General features: G+C 38.8%; 2 protein-coding genes across 3 annotated transcripts in view; one reads left to right on the forward strand and one right to left on the reverse strand.

The window, feature by feature from the left end:
* The window catches only part of ABHD12B (abhydrolase domain containing 12B), a 32,403-nt gene extending 25,859 nt beyond the window's left edge, over positions 1–6,544 (forward strand). For both annotated transcript variants that reach the window (XM_019451840.2, XM_019451839.2), the window contains 4 exons: positions 1,079–1,161; positions 2,408–2,486; positions 3,071–3,189; positions 3,314–6,544. In XM_019451840.2, coding sequence (XP_019307385.1) covers positions 1,079–1,161; positions 2,408–2,486; positions 3,071–3,189; positions 3,314–3,341 — 309 coding nt within the window. In that variant the 3' untranslated portion in view covers positions 3,342–6,544. The remainder of the gene's footprint in view (positions 1–1,078; positions 1,162–2,407; positions 2,487–3,070; positions 3,190–3,313) is intronic.
* The window catches only part of PYGL (glycogen phosphorylase L), a 43,351-nt gene continuing 34,686 nt past the window's right edge, over positions 3,843–12,507 (reverse strand). Inside the window, exons 18-20 of the mRNA XM_019451838.2 lie at positions 7,233–7,367; positions 6,732–6,798; positions 3,843–4,190 (exon numbers count right to left, since the gene is read on the reverse strand). Coding sequence (XP_019307383.2) covers positions 4,014–4,190; positions 6,732–6,798; positions 7,233–7,367 — 379 coding nt within the window. The 3' untranslated portion in view covers positions 3,843–4,013. The remainder of the gene's footprint in view (positions 4,191–6,731; positions 6,799–7,232; positions 7,368–12,507) is intronic.

The raw sequence follows: 12,507 nt of genomic DNA on the forward strand, positions 1-12,507 counted from the left end.
CGGAAGGCAGCAGGGCCTGAGGGTGGACAGGAGTGGGCTTAGTGAGAGGGCAGAGACACAGCAGCCACATTCTGTAAAGCCTCGAAGGCCAAGGTAGTGCCTTTCGAAAATGTGAAACAAAAGAGTGATATGACACAAACTGCACATCAAAACTACCACCTTGGCTTCCCCATGGGAAGTGGATTATAGCAGCCTGAGGCTAGAAGCAGGGAGCCACAACAGACTGCTGGCACAATCCAAACAAGAGGAGAAGGGTAGATTATGCTGGGTGACAGTGGGAATGGAGAGAAATGAATGCATTGGGGATACAGTTTGGGGGTAGGGTTAGAATTTTGTGACAAAGGTACAATATTGCTCAGGGTTCCTGTCTTTTCCTCATGTTCAGTTGAGATGGATGTTTTTTAGGACATGTAAACGAATTTACTTATTGATTTAATAACAATGTGGTAAAAGCTAATTAGGCTAGCCTTCTATTTACTATAATTTGCCACTGAAGAGGAAATTCAGTATGTTTAGAATGATAATTTTTATATTTGGAGTCCTGTGGTCATTGTTAAAACCTAAATTGCCCTTTTAAAGCACTGCAACATTAAATTTTATTCAACAGTTTCTAATGTTTAAATCCTTTAAAAAATTATCTATGTATTGCATACTTTCATCAGAATTTTTGACTAATCAGAATATTCTGTTTCACACCTAAACCAGTAAATTATGTTCACCATAGAAGCAATTTTTAGATTATGCATATCACTGCTTCTTTACAAGTGTGAAGAAAAAGAGTTAGGGGTGCTATTTGTATTTTAAAGAAAGATAGGAAGCAAAAACAACAAAACGTTAACAGTGATTATCTGTGGATTGTGGGGATTATGTGTGATTTGTTTCTCCTTTCTTCCTTTTGGTATATTCCAATTTTCCTACAATGACACGAGTTACTTTTAAATTCATGAGGTTTTTTTTTTTTTTAAGTTTATTATATGTAGTAAGTTGCTATTGTCTACATTACTAAAATTCATGTAGGAAACTAACAAATGACACAGATATAGGCCATGTTTTAATTTTTTTTCCTTTAAAAAAATAGATTTACCGGAAACTTCCAGGATTTTTACGCATGCTTATGGATGCCCTGAGAAAAGACAAAATAGTCTTCCCTAATGATGAAAAGTAAGCTAATGATGAAAATATGTCATTACTATATCTGTGGGATTCTGGGAGGGGGTTAACTATCATGTGACTTACTGAATGGGTAGATGAGAATTTTTAGATGGGCTAACGTGTCCACAAATATTTAGTATTTGATATTTTTCCTCATGTCTGATTTTATAACTTCACCAATTCAGTACTTTCTCTGAAGTCGTAAAGGGAGTTGTAGATTTAGGGTCTATCAGAAATCAGAACCTTTTAGGGGCGCCTGGGTGGCGCAGTCGGTTAAGCGTCCGACTTCAGCCAGGTCACGATCCCGCGGTCCGTGAGTTTGAGCCCCGCGTCAGGCTCTGGGCTGATGGCTCGGAGCCTGGAGCCTGTTTCCGATTCTGTGTCTCCCTCTCTCTCTGCCCCTCCCCCGTTCATGCTCTGTCTCTCTCTGTCCCAAAAATTAAAAAAAAAAAAAAAAAAAACAACGTTGAAAAAAAAAAAGAAATCAGGACCTTTTAAAAGGAGCTCTGGGGTCTAGCCTAACATTACTTGGTCTAATGACCAAAATTTGGCAGGTTAGCTCTTGCAGCTGGAGAAGGTAAGAGTGCCTCCAAATGGGCCGTTGTTATCAGTCCTTTCTCTATGTCAGCACAACTGAGGGATCTAACCTTCCCAGGAGTAACAGTGAGTCACTGGGATGGGGTAGATGAGTATCAGAATTTGGGGAGTACTGTTTGAGAAAGTTGCTAGAGTGAGGAACAAGTCTTCTTCCTGCTGTAGCCTTTCTGAATTACTAAATCAGGAGGTTGACCAGGAAGCTGATTAAACTTGTTGATCACGTGTCCATCTGTACATTTATGGGGGAAAGTAAAACATTGCTACAAAGAGTTCTCTTTAGTCCTGTGGTGGTTCTTGTTATTTTTGGGTTTTGAGTTGTTTTATTTTCTTTTATATGGTCTTTTAATTAAAATATTCCAGAAATTATGAAATAAGGTAGAATAAAGAAAAAGATTAGGTCCTTTTAAGTATAAAAATTCAGTGTTTTTAGTATTTTTCTTCTTCATTATTTTAAAAAATCACATAGAAATAAGTTAAATTAATTAAATACTTAATTAAATTGTCTGAGTAAACAGAAGAGAGATAATCTTGCCTGGAAAGAAACAGTTACTATATGAAGTTTATTATGTACAAAGTTGTGGTTCCTGGGAGAGAAGGAAAGAGAGATCCTGTATTTTAAGGCAAACCTCAAGACTGTTCTTCTTCTACTTGTCCCTAGTGTTAAATCCCTGTCTTCTCCCCTTCTCATCATACATGGTGAGGATGACAACACGGTGCCTTTGGAGTTTGGAAAAAAGGTAAACTAAGCCCAGTGCTGACTAAAACATGCCATGCTTATTTCACTATTCTCTCATCTAGCCACAGTCTGATTAGAGCCCACAGGAGGGTCTCTGACATTATGAGGGACTCTCTCCACCCCTAAATAGCCATGCTGCCTGGCGTATACAAGAAGCATTAGTGTGCTGTGCTACTTAGCTGAAGGTGTGTTTGTGGTGGACCCTGGTTCCTCATCCATGCATCTGCAGGTATAGAAAGATCCCAGGCCGCTATGGGAACCTCCATGTAGTCTCTCCCACAGCAGCTCTAAAAATGGGATGTCAATAAACAGAGATGGTCTGTTGCAGTTCCTGTCCCCATGCAGGGAGGGTGTTGGCGGAGAAGGATGACGACCTGTCAGTGTTTCGCGTGACCTGTGCAGCTTTCAGTTCCTCAGTTGTAGAGGCAACCAGCTGGGGGGAGGGAGTGGAGACTCCCTCGTCTCTGACTTAATGGGACTACCTCCCCAAGATGGCTGCTTCTGTACCCTCTTAGGAAAATTAAACTAGAAAAACACCACCTTTGATTGTCAGCCTTTGAGTCTCGGTCTTTCTGTCCCGTGCAGCTCTATGAAATTGCACATAATGCATACAGGAACAAAGAGAGGGTCAAGATGGTGATCTTTCCTCCTGGTTTCCAACACAACTTGCTCTGTAAAAGCCCCATGCTGTTAAAAACTGTGAGGTAAGAGTTGCTTTACTAAATGTGATTATTTTTCCCTTCAAGGCAATTAGGGCTGCTCTGGCTTACTTAGACAAGGAAGTAGAGAAGGCATGTGAGCTGACCTAGGTCCTTTTTTTTTTTGCAGAGATTTCCTGAGCAAGCAGTGGGCATGAGGGCTGAGAGGGATGGAAATCTACAGTGAAGACTTGGTCTGAACACCACCGATGATATATATTTTTTATGGGAAACTGCACCGGGCTGCTTGGATGAGCTGAAGTCACTGACATTTCTACAAGTCACCTGCCATTTTAGTAAGGAGGGAAAGCATGGATGCTAGGTGTTATTGAAAGTTCTCATTTACCTTATCTCAGTTTACTTTGTGGAACAAACTGAAACCTCACTGTAGAGAATCAGAATTTGGTAAAATTTGGATCCCATCTAAAAATGTGCAGTTATTAAACATCCTGGGGATATTTATGAATAAGGTGGTCTGTGGTTGGGACTTAAAAGTGTAGGAAAGGTGCTCCGATGTAGTTAAATACCTTGTTTTAGTTTAGTAAATTTAAATGGAATTAAAACATTTCAAGTATTTCCTAGCTTTTTGAATAGCACTGGGAAAAGTTCTAGCATGCTACTCAGTCTGCCATCAAATAACAAGTTTTGGCACTCATGCAGCTCTTGTAAATTGACACTTTATTTTTAGCCCTAATACAGTCTTATACTTTCTTCCCAATGCCCAGAAATTCTTAGATTATTTGCTAACAAAACAAAACAAAATCAAAGAATGTTGTAAAAGTGTTTAAATCCAGTAAGAAGCTGTTTTTTTTCTAGAGACATTTTACAACTTACTTTCCATTGGCTTTGTTCACCCCATTGCTAGATTCACTGGATAGGGAAATCTTGAGATCTGAAGGCTCCATGTTCCAAATGTCCCTGGCATATTCCTTAATTGTTCGGTCACTAGAGAATTTCCCTGCAGCAGCTATGTTTTTGAGTACCATTGTGTTCCAGGCCTTTGGATTCTGTAAACAACACATACATATATATGGCCCACAGCCTGAGTGCCCATCAAACTTTATGACAAACGCTAGGCCAAGTATACCCAAGCACATTTCATGGAGAAAATGACAAGAGTAAGTTGTAGTGAATCATAAATATATTTCTTTCATGGCTGAGAGCTAGATAGGGCAGATTGTGCTTTTCTCCTATTTAGAATATATTTAAGAGTGAAAAAAAAGTATTTTTCATTTTAAGAGAAATCATGGATATAAATTCCCTAATTGGTAATTGTTGCTATGGTTACAGTGTTCTGGCATGCAAGCCATATTTCCCATGCTTTTATTTTTTATTTTACCTCCCTTTAGACAGAACATTCATTGTTTGCTAGATGCCATGTCAAGAGATTTAACCTGTGGCTGACATCATAGTTTGAAAAACTCTAGAATGACAGCTATCATGCAGCAAATAATCTAATGGGAGAATGTATTGACCTACTTCTCTTCTTTTGTTCTTTCTGAAGGAAGATGCTCCAGTAGATTTATACTGAATCCCAAATGTTCCATTGGGATTTCAAAACAGGATCAATTAAGGCCTTACCCTTAATAAAATATATAATATCCAAATTTTATAATTTTTATACAAAAGAATACAAGAAGCTATTTATTTTACACTCTCATGATATTGTAAAGAACTCTGAAAGTTCATTAAAAATGACCAGAGCATGATTCAAAGCCATTAGCAATGTATCATAAGCATTTAGAAGAAAAACTAAAACTTCCATTATTCCACAAGTACTGCAAAACAGAGTCTAAAATCAGTTTATTCAGGCTTTGAAAACTTACTAAAATAAGAGGAAAATAAAAACCTTTTTTCACTTTTTTAAACTATTTAAATTTATAATGAATAGACTTCCCAACATGTTTCTAAGCCTAACAATATGATTATTGTTAAGAGTAAAAACTGCAATTTGTACAAATGAACAAGAAAGACTGAACCAAATGCAGGGCCTTGAGATAGGCATCTTTGGATATGGGCCAGAACATTAGCAAAGAGGTCCATTGTGCAAAACTGACATTCACATGTCCTTGCCCTTGTTCATATTTTCCTGTCTTGCTCTATTTATATTTCTTTTCCTCTGTAGCCATTCTACACATAGCATGAGTTGAGATCAAGAGGAAAGAGCTTGAGTTGGCCACTTTCTTTCGCCTGTTTTGAGTTCTTGGAGGCAGGTAGTGAGCCACTCAGCTTAAGGACTGCCCTTCCTTGCTTAGAGCCATTAGCTGGAATTTACTGTGCCTCTGTACATTTTTGGGGGACTGGATATGATTCTACCAGAAGATAAGGTCTGTAAAGCAGCATGGGCTTTAATCTTATTTTAAAACCCCAATGGGACCCATGGGATAACTGTAGGAACTACCTGTCACCTGTTTTGGGAAAGGAATATAAAGAAATGTTAGTGAAGCATGTTTTTGTTGGAAGTAGTCAGTCATGTGTCCAAAGGGCAGGAGAAAATTCTATGGAAACTTGCTGTTCTGCTGTATAAAGGCTTTTGAATTAAAGGGCAAAAATGGAGACTATATGAGCAAGGGAAACCATGCCCAGAAAGCTCAAGGGCATCAACCTCAAGAAAACCATCCTGGAGTCCTGGCACAGAGCCAGTCTCCTGTATCTACTCTTCTGTAGTTCCAGCAATTACTGAAAGTCTTTCTTATCAGAGATGATCAACCTCTCTATATTTACTAAATTTCCATTTTTACTAGCATTTACTAAATGCTCCTAGAGGGCTAGGCTATTTGAAGATGTATAACCTTGCATGTGAAGGGTTACTCACATGGCTCTAGCTTTTTTTTTTTTTCTTTTTAATAAAGCCCAGTCTTTCTTGTTCCTTTCTTTTCCTTTTTAAAATTCAAACATGAAACCTCCCCTCTTTCTATATATTTGTATCATACAGATAGCCCCACTCCATGGGTAGTCCAGGAGAGGTACTTATTGTGCAATTTTCCTGGACTACGGGTCAGTCCTTGACCTAATTAACTGAGGCTCAGCCTGAGAATCATCTTAACAAGTTTTCAGACACTGATGGTGATCCCACCCATTACTGGGTCACCATCTCTCAGAGTGGGGCTGGCAGCCGTGTTTTGGAGAAGTTGCTCCCGGTGACTGTGATGCACACTTTTGGTGGTGAGCTCTAGTCCAGTGCCTGCCACCAAGGAGTCCCCAAAGCCTCTCTGTCAAATCAACGAGTTGGTAAAATGCATATTTAACTTGGCTTTATAATCTTAGCTTCCAGGCCATGCCTGCTATATGGTGGGTGTTCAATAAATACTGAATTGTGATATTTTTACTTGAATATTAAAAAATTCACAATTACTACTTACATGTCAAATCTCAGCCTCTGCCTGAATGTGACAAAAGCCAAGTTTTGATTTGAATAACCTAGATAGTTGTCTCACTTCTCTTTTTGGATTGATAATGGGGCCCTATTATTTAGATTTAATAAAAAGAAACAAAAATTTTAACCATAGTAAACTGGGTCCTTTTATAGGTCTCATCAATGTACTTACCATGTACAGCTGGCTGACTTTTTCTTGACACTTGACATAGGCCTCATAGTCTGCAAAGACTTTAAACCTGTTTTTTGTGATTGGAAGGAAAACACAAACCAACAAAAAGCTTCATTAAAATATGTGTGCTAAGATTCCACTTAAAATTCTGTTTTACTTAATGTCAGGTATGGCTGGTTCACCAAACTTACATTTCAATTCACAAGAATTTTAACCAGCTTCAACCTTTATATGGTTCTTTCCACAGATAAGAATGTCAACATATGGATGTTTGTGAAAGCTGGGTATACCAGCAGAAAGAGAAAAAGAATACCAGATTTGTGGGTCTTGTTCTTAAACCTTCCTAGCTTGGTTAGTAGAGAATATCTAATATTTCTTTCTAAGAGTAGGTTAGCTTCTCAGATCACAGAGCATTCTAATTACATGGGTGTGTTACAGCTGGTTTAAGATATTCTTGTCCACTTTTCATGGCTGAAATACCATCTTCTTGTGGGAACTCACCTGTCATGATAAAATAGCATGTTGATTAAGTCTTTGAAGAGGTCCGGCTGTTTGGGAGAAAAGAAGCCATTGTCAATTTGATCAATCACAAGCTTCAGCTCTGGAAGTGCCTCATAATATTCTTTTGCATCATACCTGTGAGATGGGAGTGGGGATGATAAGAAAAAGGTTAAGTTAGTATATGTGATTAACAATACCCTAGACAGGTGACTTCCAGGGAAGATGATGCAACAGGAGGACCCTAAGCTCACCTTGTCCCACAAATACAGCTAGGTAACACCCACATTAGTGTAAATAACCCAGAAAATGACCCAAAAACTGACAGAACAGACTCTCCACAACTAAATGTATAGAAGAGGCCACGCCAAAGAGGGTGGGAAGAACAGAGACATGGTTGGGAACTAAAGTGACCCATGGGACTGTCTTTAGGAGGGAGGGATGCTGTGGGCATGGAGAGGGTAGAGAGACAGACTCTCACACAGAAGAACCCACATGAGGAAGACAAATCCCCATAACATTTGGCTTTGAAAACCAGAAGTGTTGAATTTTGTGAGTTCTTATAATCAGCGGGGATTACCACCTGGGATTTTAAAAATCAGCAGGCTGGCTCTGGGAGAGCAATAGGAAACCAAGTCCCTGACTTTAAAGAGATAGTACAGTAAACAGCTCTATGGAGATACAGCATGGAAGCAGAAGTTTGAAAAACACCTGAGGTAAACTGGAGGAATGTCAGTTTACTAATTTGAGAGCATGTACTAGAGGGGCAGGGGTCTTTGGGAGGCTTCTCTAGGAACAAAGGAGCTGGTAGGTGCTATTTCCCTTTCCTGTCCCCCAGCCTAGCCACATGGACACCTACAAGAACAACTGCTGTGCCAACACTTGCTCCTTAACTTGCTAACAGTGTGCCCAGCCTCCAGGTTCCCCTGCAGATACATCTCACCAGCCAGTCTTCTGCTCCAGGTCCCCTCCCACAGCAGAGCTGTGCAAACCTTGCTGGCACTGCCCACCTTGCCCCCGTGTTCTCCTGTGGTCCTGCTCCCTACAGTATGCTCTTGGCTGGAGCCCATCCAAAGTGGTGCCACAGGCAGGGCAGTGTGCAAGCAGCCCCCAAGGGGGTCAACACTACTCCAAAGTGACTTTTGCCCCAGGGAGAGGGAAAGAGAACCATATACAACAATCCAACTGCAGGCCCAGCAGAGGGCTGGGGGCAGACAGCTGGTCTGACTACAGTCCCCACCCATCAATAAAAGCTTCTCAGGGGACAACAGAGGGAGAATACATTGCAGCTGCGACTACAGCTCTGGAAAATACCTGGTCTGACTCTACTCAAGCTCAAGGCAGCCCCAGACTGGCCCACTAATGACACAGGGACCAAACCCTGCCCACAACAGGCAAAGAGCCTTGCAGACACCTGAACTGGAGGAAAATGTGGCTCAGCCACAACATAAGGGTGTATGCAATACACACAGGAGATACCCCTGAAGTACCAGGTTCTGGTGAACAGGGGACACTGCACTATAGGGCACTAATGGACCTCTTTTTCACAAGGCCACTACTATCAAGAGTGGGAGATGTAAGTGACTTTCCTAATACATAGAAACAGACACAGAAGGTTAGACAAAACGAAGGACAGAGGAATATGTCCCTAATGAAAGAACAGAACAAAATCACAGCAAGAGACATAGGCAAAATGGAGATAAGTAATATGCCTGACAGAGATTCTAAAGTAATGGTCTTAAGATACTCATGGGAGTTGAGAAGAGTGCAGGACCTCAGTGATACCATTAACAGAGAGAAAACATAAAAAAACAGCCAGAGATGAAGAACTTAATAACTGAAATTAAAAGCATACTAGATAGAATAAATAGTAGACTAGAGGAAGCAGAAGAAGGGATTAACTTCTTGGAGGACAGAGTAATGAGAAGCATCTTGTAGAACAGATGAGAGAAAAAAAAAATGAAAATAGATTTAGGGAACTTAGTGACTCTATCAAGTGTAATAACATTCACATTATAGGGATCCCAGGAGGAGAAGAGAAAGAAAATGGGACAGAGAATTTATTTGAAGACGAAATAGCTGAAAACTTCCTGAATCTGGCCAAGGAAACAGAAATCCAGATCCAGGATTCACAGAGAGCACCCAACAAAATCAATCCAATGAGGTCCACACCAAGAAACATAGTAATTAAAATGGCAAAAAAATAGTAGTAAAGAGAGAATTTTAAAGGCAGCAAGAGAAAAGAAAACAGTTACATACAAAGGAAACCCCATAGGGCTATCTGCTGACTCTTCAGCAGCAACTTTGCAGGATAGAAGGGAGTGGCATGATATACTCAAGTGCTTAAACACACACACACACACACACACACACACACACACACAGTCAAGAATACTTTATCACTCATTATAGAAGGAGAGATAAAGTTTCCCAAACAAAAGGGGGTTAAAGGAATTTATGACCATTAAACCAGCCCTACAAGTAATGTTAAAAAGGATTCTTTGAGCGGAAAGGAAAGACCATAAGTAGGAGTAAGAAAAGCAGGAAGCACAAAAGCAGTAAAAAAAAGTATATCTAAGAAAATCAGTCAAAAGATCCACAAAATGAAAGGATGTAAAGTATGACACCATATACGTAAAATGGAGGGGGGGGGAGTGGAAAGAGTAAAGAATGGGTTCAAACTTAAGTGACTGAACTTAATAGAGATGGCTACACGTGTAAGATGTTATATACAAACCTAATGGTAACCACAAATCAAAAACCAGTAATAGATATGCAAAAAATAAAAAGGAACCCAAGTATATCATTAAAGAAAGCCAACAAACCACAAGAGAAGAGGACAAGAGAAGAAAGTAACAGAGAAGAACTATAAAAACAACCATGGGGCGCCTGGGTGGTTCAGTTGGTAAGCATCTGACCCTTGGTTTCAGCTCATGTTGTGATCTCATAGTTCATGGGTTCAAGCCCCATGTTGGGCTCCCTGCTGACAGTGCAGAGTCTGCTTGGGATTCTCTCTCTCTCCCCCTTTCTGCCCTATCCCTGCTCATGCTTTCTCTCTCAAAATAAATAAACCTGAAAAAAACAATAACAACCATAAAGCAAGAAACAAAATGGCAATAAGTACATACCTATCAATAATTACTTTGAATGTAAATAGACTGTTCCAATCAAAAGACACAAGATGATGGAATGGACAAAAAAGTAAGATCTATCTAAATGCTCACTACAAGAGACATACTTTACACGTAAAGACACATGTAGATTGAAAGTGAAGACATGGAAGAACATTTATCATGCAAGTGGAAATGAAAAGAAAGGCAGGGTGCAATACTGACAGCGGACAAAATGGACTTTAAAACAAAGTCTGTAAAAAGAGAGAAATACTACATAAGCATAAAGGGAACAATCCAAAGAAGATATAACAATTGTAAAGATTTACGCACCCAACATGGGAATACCCAAATACATAACGTCGCTATTAAGAAACACAGGAAGTAAACAACAGTAATCCAATAATAGTAGGAGACTCTCAAACCACACTTAAATCACTGGATAGAGCATCCAAACAGAAAATCAACAAGGAAACCATGGCTTTGAATGACACATTGGACTAGATGGATCTAACAGATATATTCAGAACATTGCCTCCTAAAACAGCAGAATACACATTTTTTCAAGTGCACATGGAACATTCTCTAGACTAGATCACATGTTAGGCCACAAAATAAGTCTCAATAAATTTAAAAACATTAAAGTCATACCATGCATCTTTTCTGACCATAATGCTTTGAAACTAGAAATGAGCCACAAGAAAATATCTGGAAAAGCACAAATACAAGGAGATTAAATAACATGCTACTGAACAATGAAGGGGTCAACCAAGAAATCAAAGAGAATACAAAATACATGGAGGCAAATGAAAATGAAAATACAGTAATCCAAAATCTTTGGGATGCAGCAAAACTATTCTAAAAGGGAAGTTTAGAGCAATACAGGCCTATATCAAAAAATAAGAAAAATTTCAAAGAATCAACCTAACCTTACATCTAAAGGAGCTAGAAAAAGAAGAGCAAGCAAAGCTCAAAACTATTAGAAGGAAGGACATAATAAAGATCAGAGCAGAAATAAACAATGTAGAAACTAAAATAACCCAACAGAACAGATCAATGAAACCAGGGAATCGTTCTTTGAAAGTATCAACAAAATTGATAACCTTTATCCAGACTCATCAAAAAGAGAGAGAGAGAGAGAGAGAGAGAGAGAGAGAGAGACAGATGACTCAAATAAAATCAGAAATGAAATGAAAGAGGAGAAATACCAACCAATACCACAGAAATACAAAAGATTATAAGAGAATATTATGAAAAATTATATGGCAACAAGTTGGACAACCTAGAAGAAATGGATAAATTCCTAGAAACGTACAAATTCCCAAAAGTGAATCAGACAGAAATAGAAAATTTGAACAGACTGATTACCCACAATGAAACTGATTCAGTAATCAAAAGACTCCGAACAAACAAAAGTCCAGGACCAGATGGCTTTACAGGTGAATTGTACCAAACATTTAATGAAGAGTTAATACCTATTCTTCTCAAACTATTCCAAAAAAATAGAAGATGAAGGAAAGCCTCCAAATTCATTCTATGAGGTCAACATTACCCAAATATGAAAACCAGATGAAGACATTACAAAAAAGGAGAACTACAGGAGAACTAGTATATCTAGTGAACATAATAGATGCAAAAATCCTCAATAAAGTTATTAGCAAAACAAATCCAACATTATGTTAACAAAAATCAGTCACCACGATCAAGTGGGATTTATTCCTGGGATGCAAAGATGGTTCAATATTCACAAATCAACCAACAGGATACATCACATCAACAAGAGAAAGGATAAGAACTCCATAGAGTCATTTCAATAGATTCAGAGAAAGCATTTGACAAAGTGTACCATCCATTCGTGATAAAAACCCTCAACAAAGTAGATTTAGAGGGAACATACCTCAACATAATAAAGACCTTATACAAAAAACCAACAGCTAACATCATACTTAGTGGTGAAAAACTGAGAGCTTTTCCCCTAAGATCAGAAACAAGACACTCACCACTTTTCTTCAACACAGTACTGGAAGTCCTAGCCACAGCAGACAACAAAAAAGAAATAAAAGCCATCCAAATTGGTAAGGAAGAAGCAAAACTTTTACTATATTCAGATGACATGATATTACATATAGAAATCCCTAAAAACTCTACTAAAAAACTACTAGAACTGA

The sequence above is a fragment of the Panthera pardus genome, unplaced genomic scaffold (genome assembly GCF_024362965.1).
Source record: "Panthera pardus isolate Hobbes unplaced genomic scaffold, ASM2436296v1 HiC_scaffold_24, whole genome shotgun sequence".
Taxonomy (NCBI): Eukaryota; Metazoa; Chordata; class Mammalia; order Carnivora; family Felidae; genus Panthera; species Panthera pardus.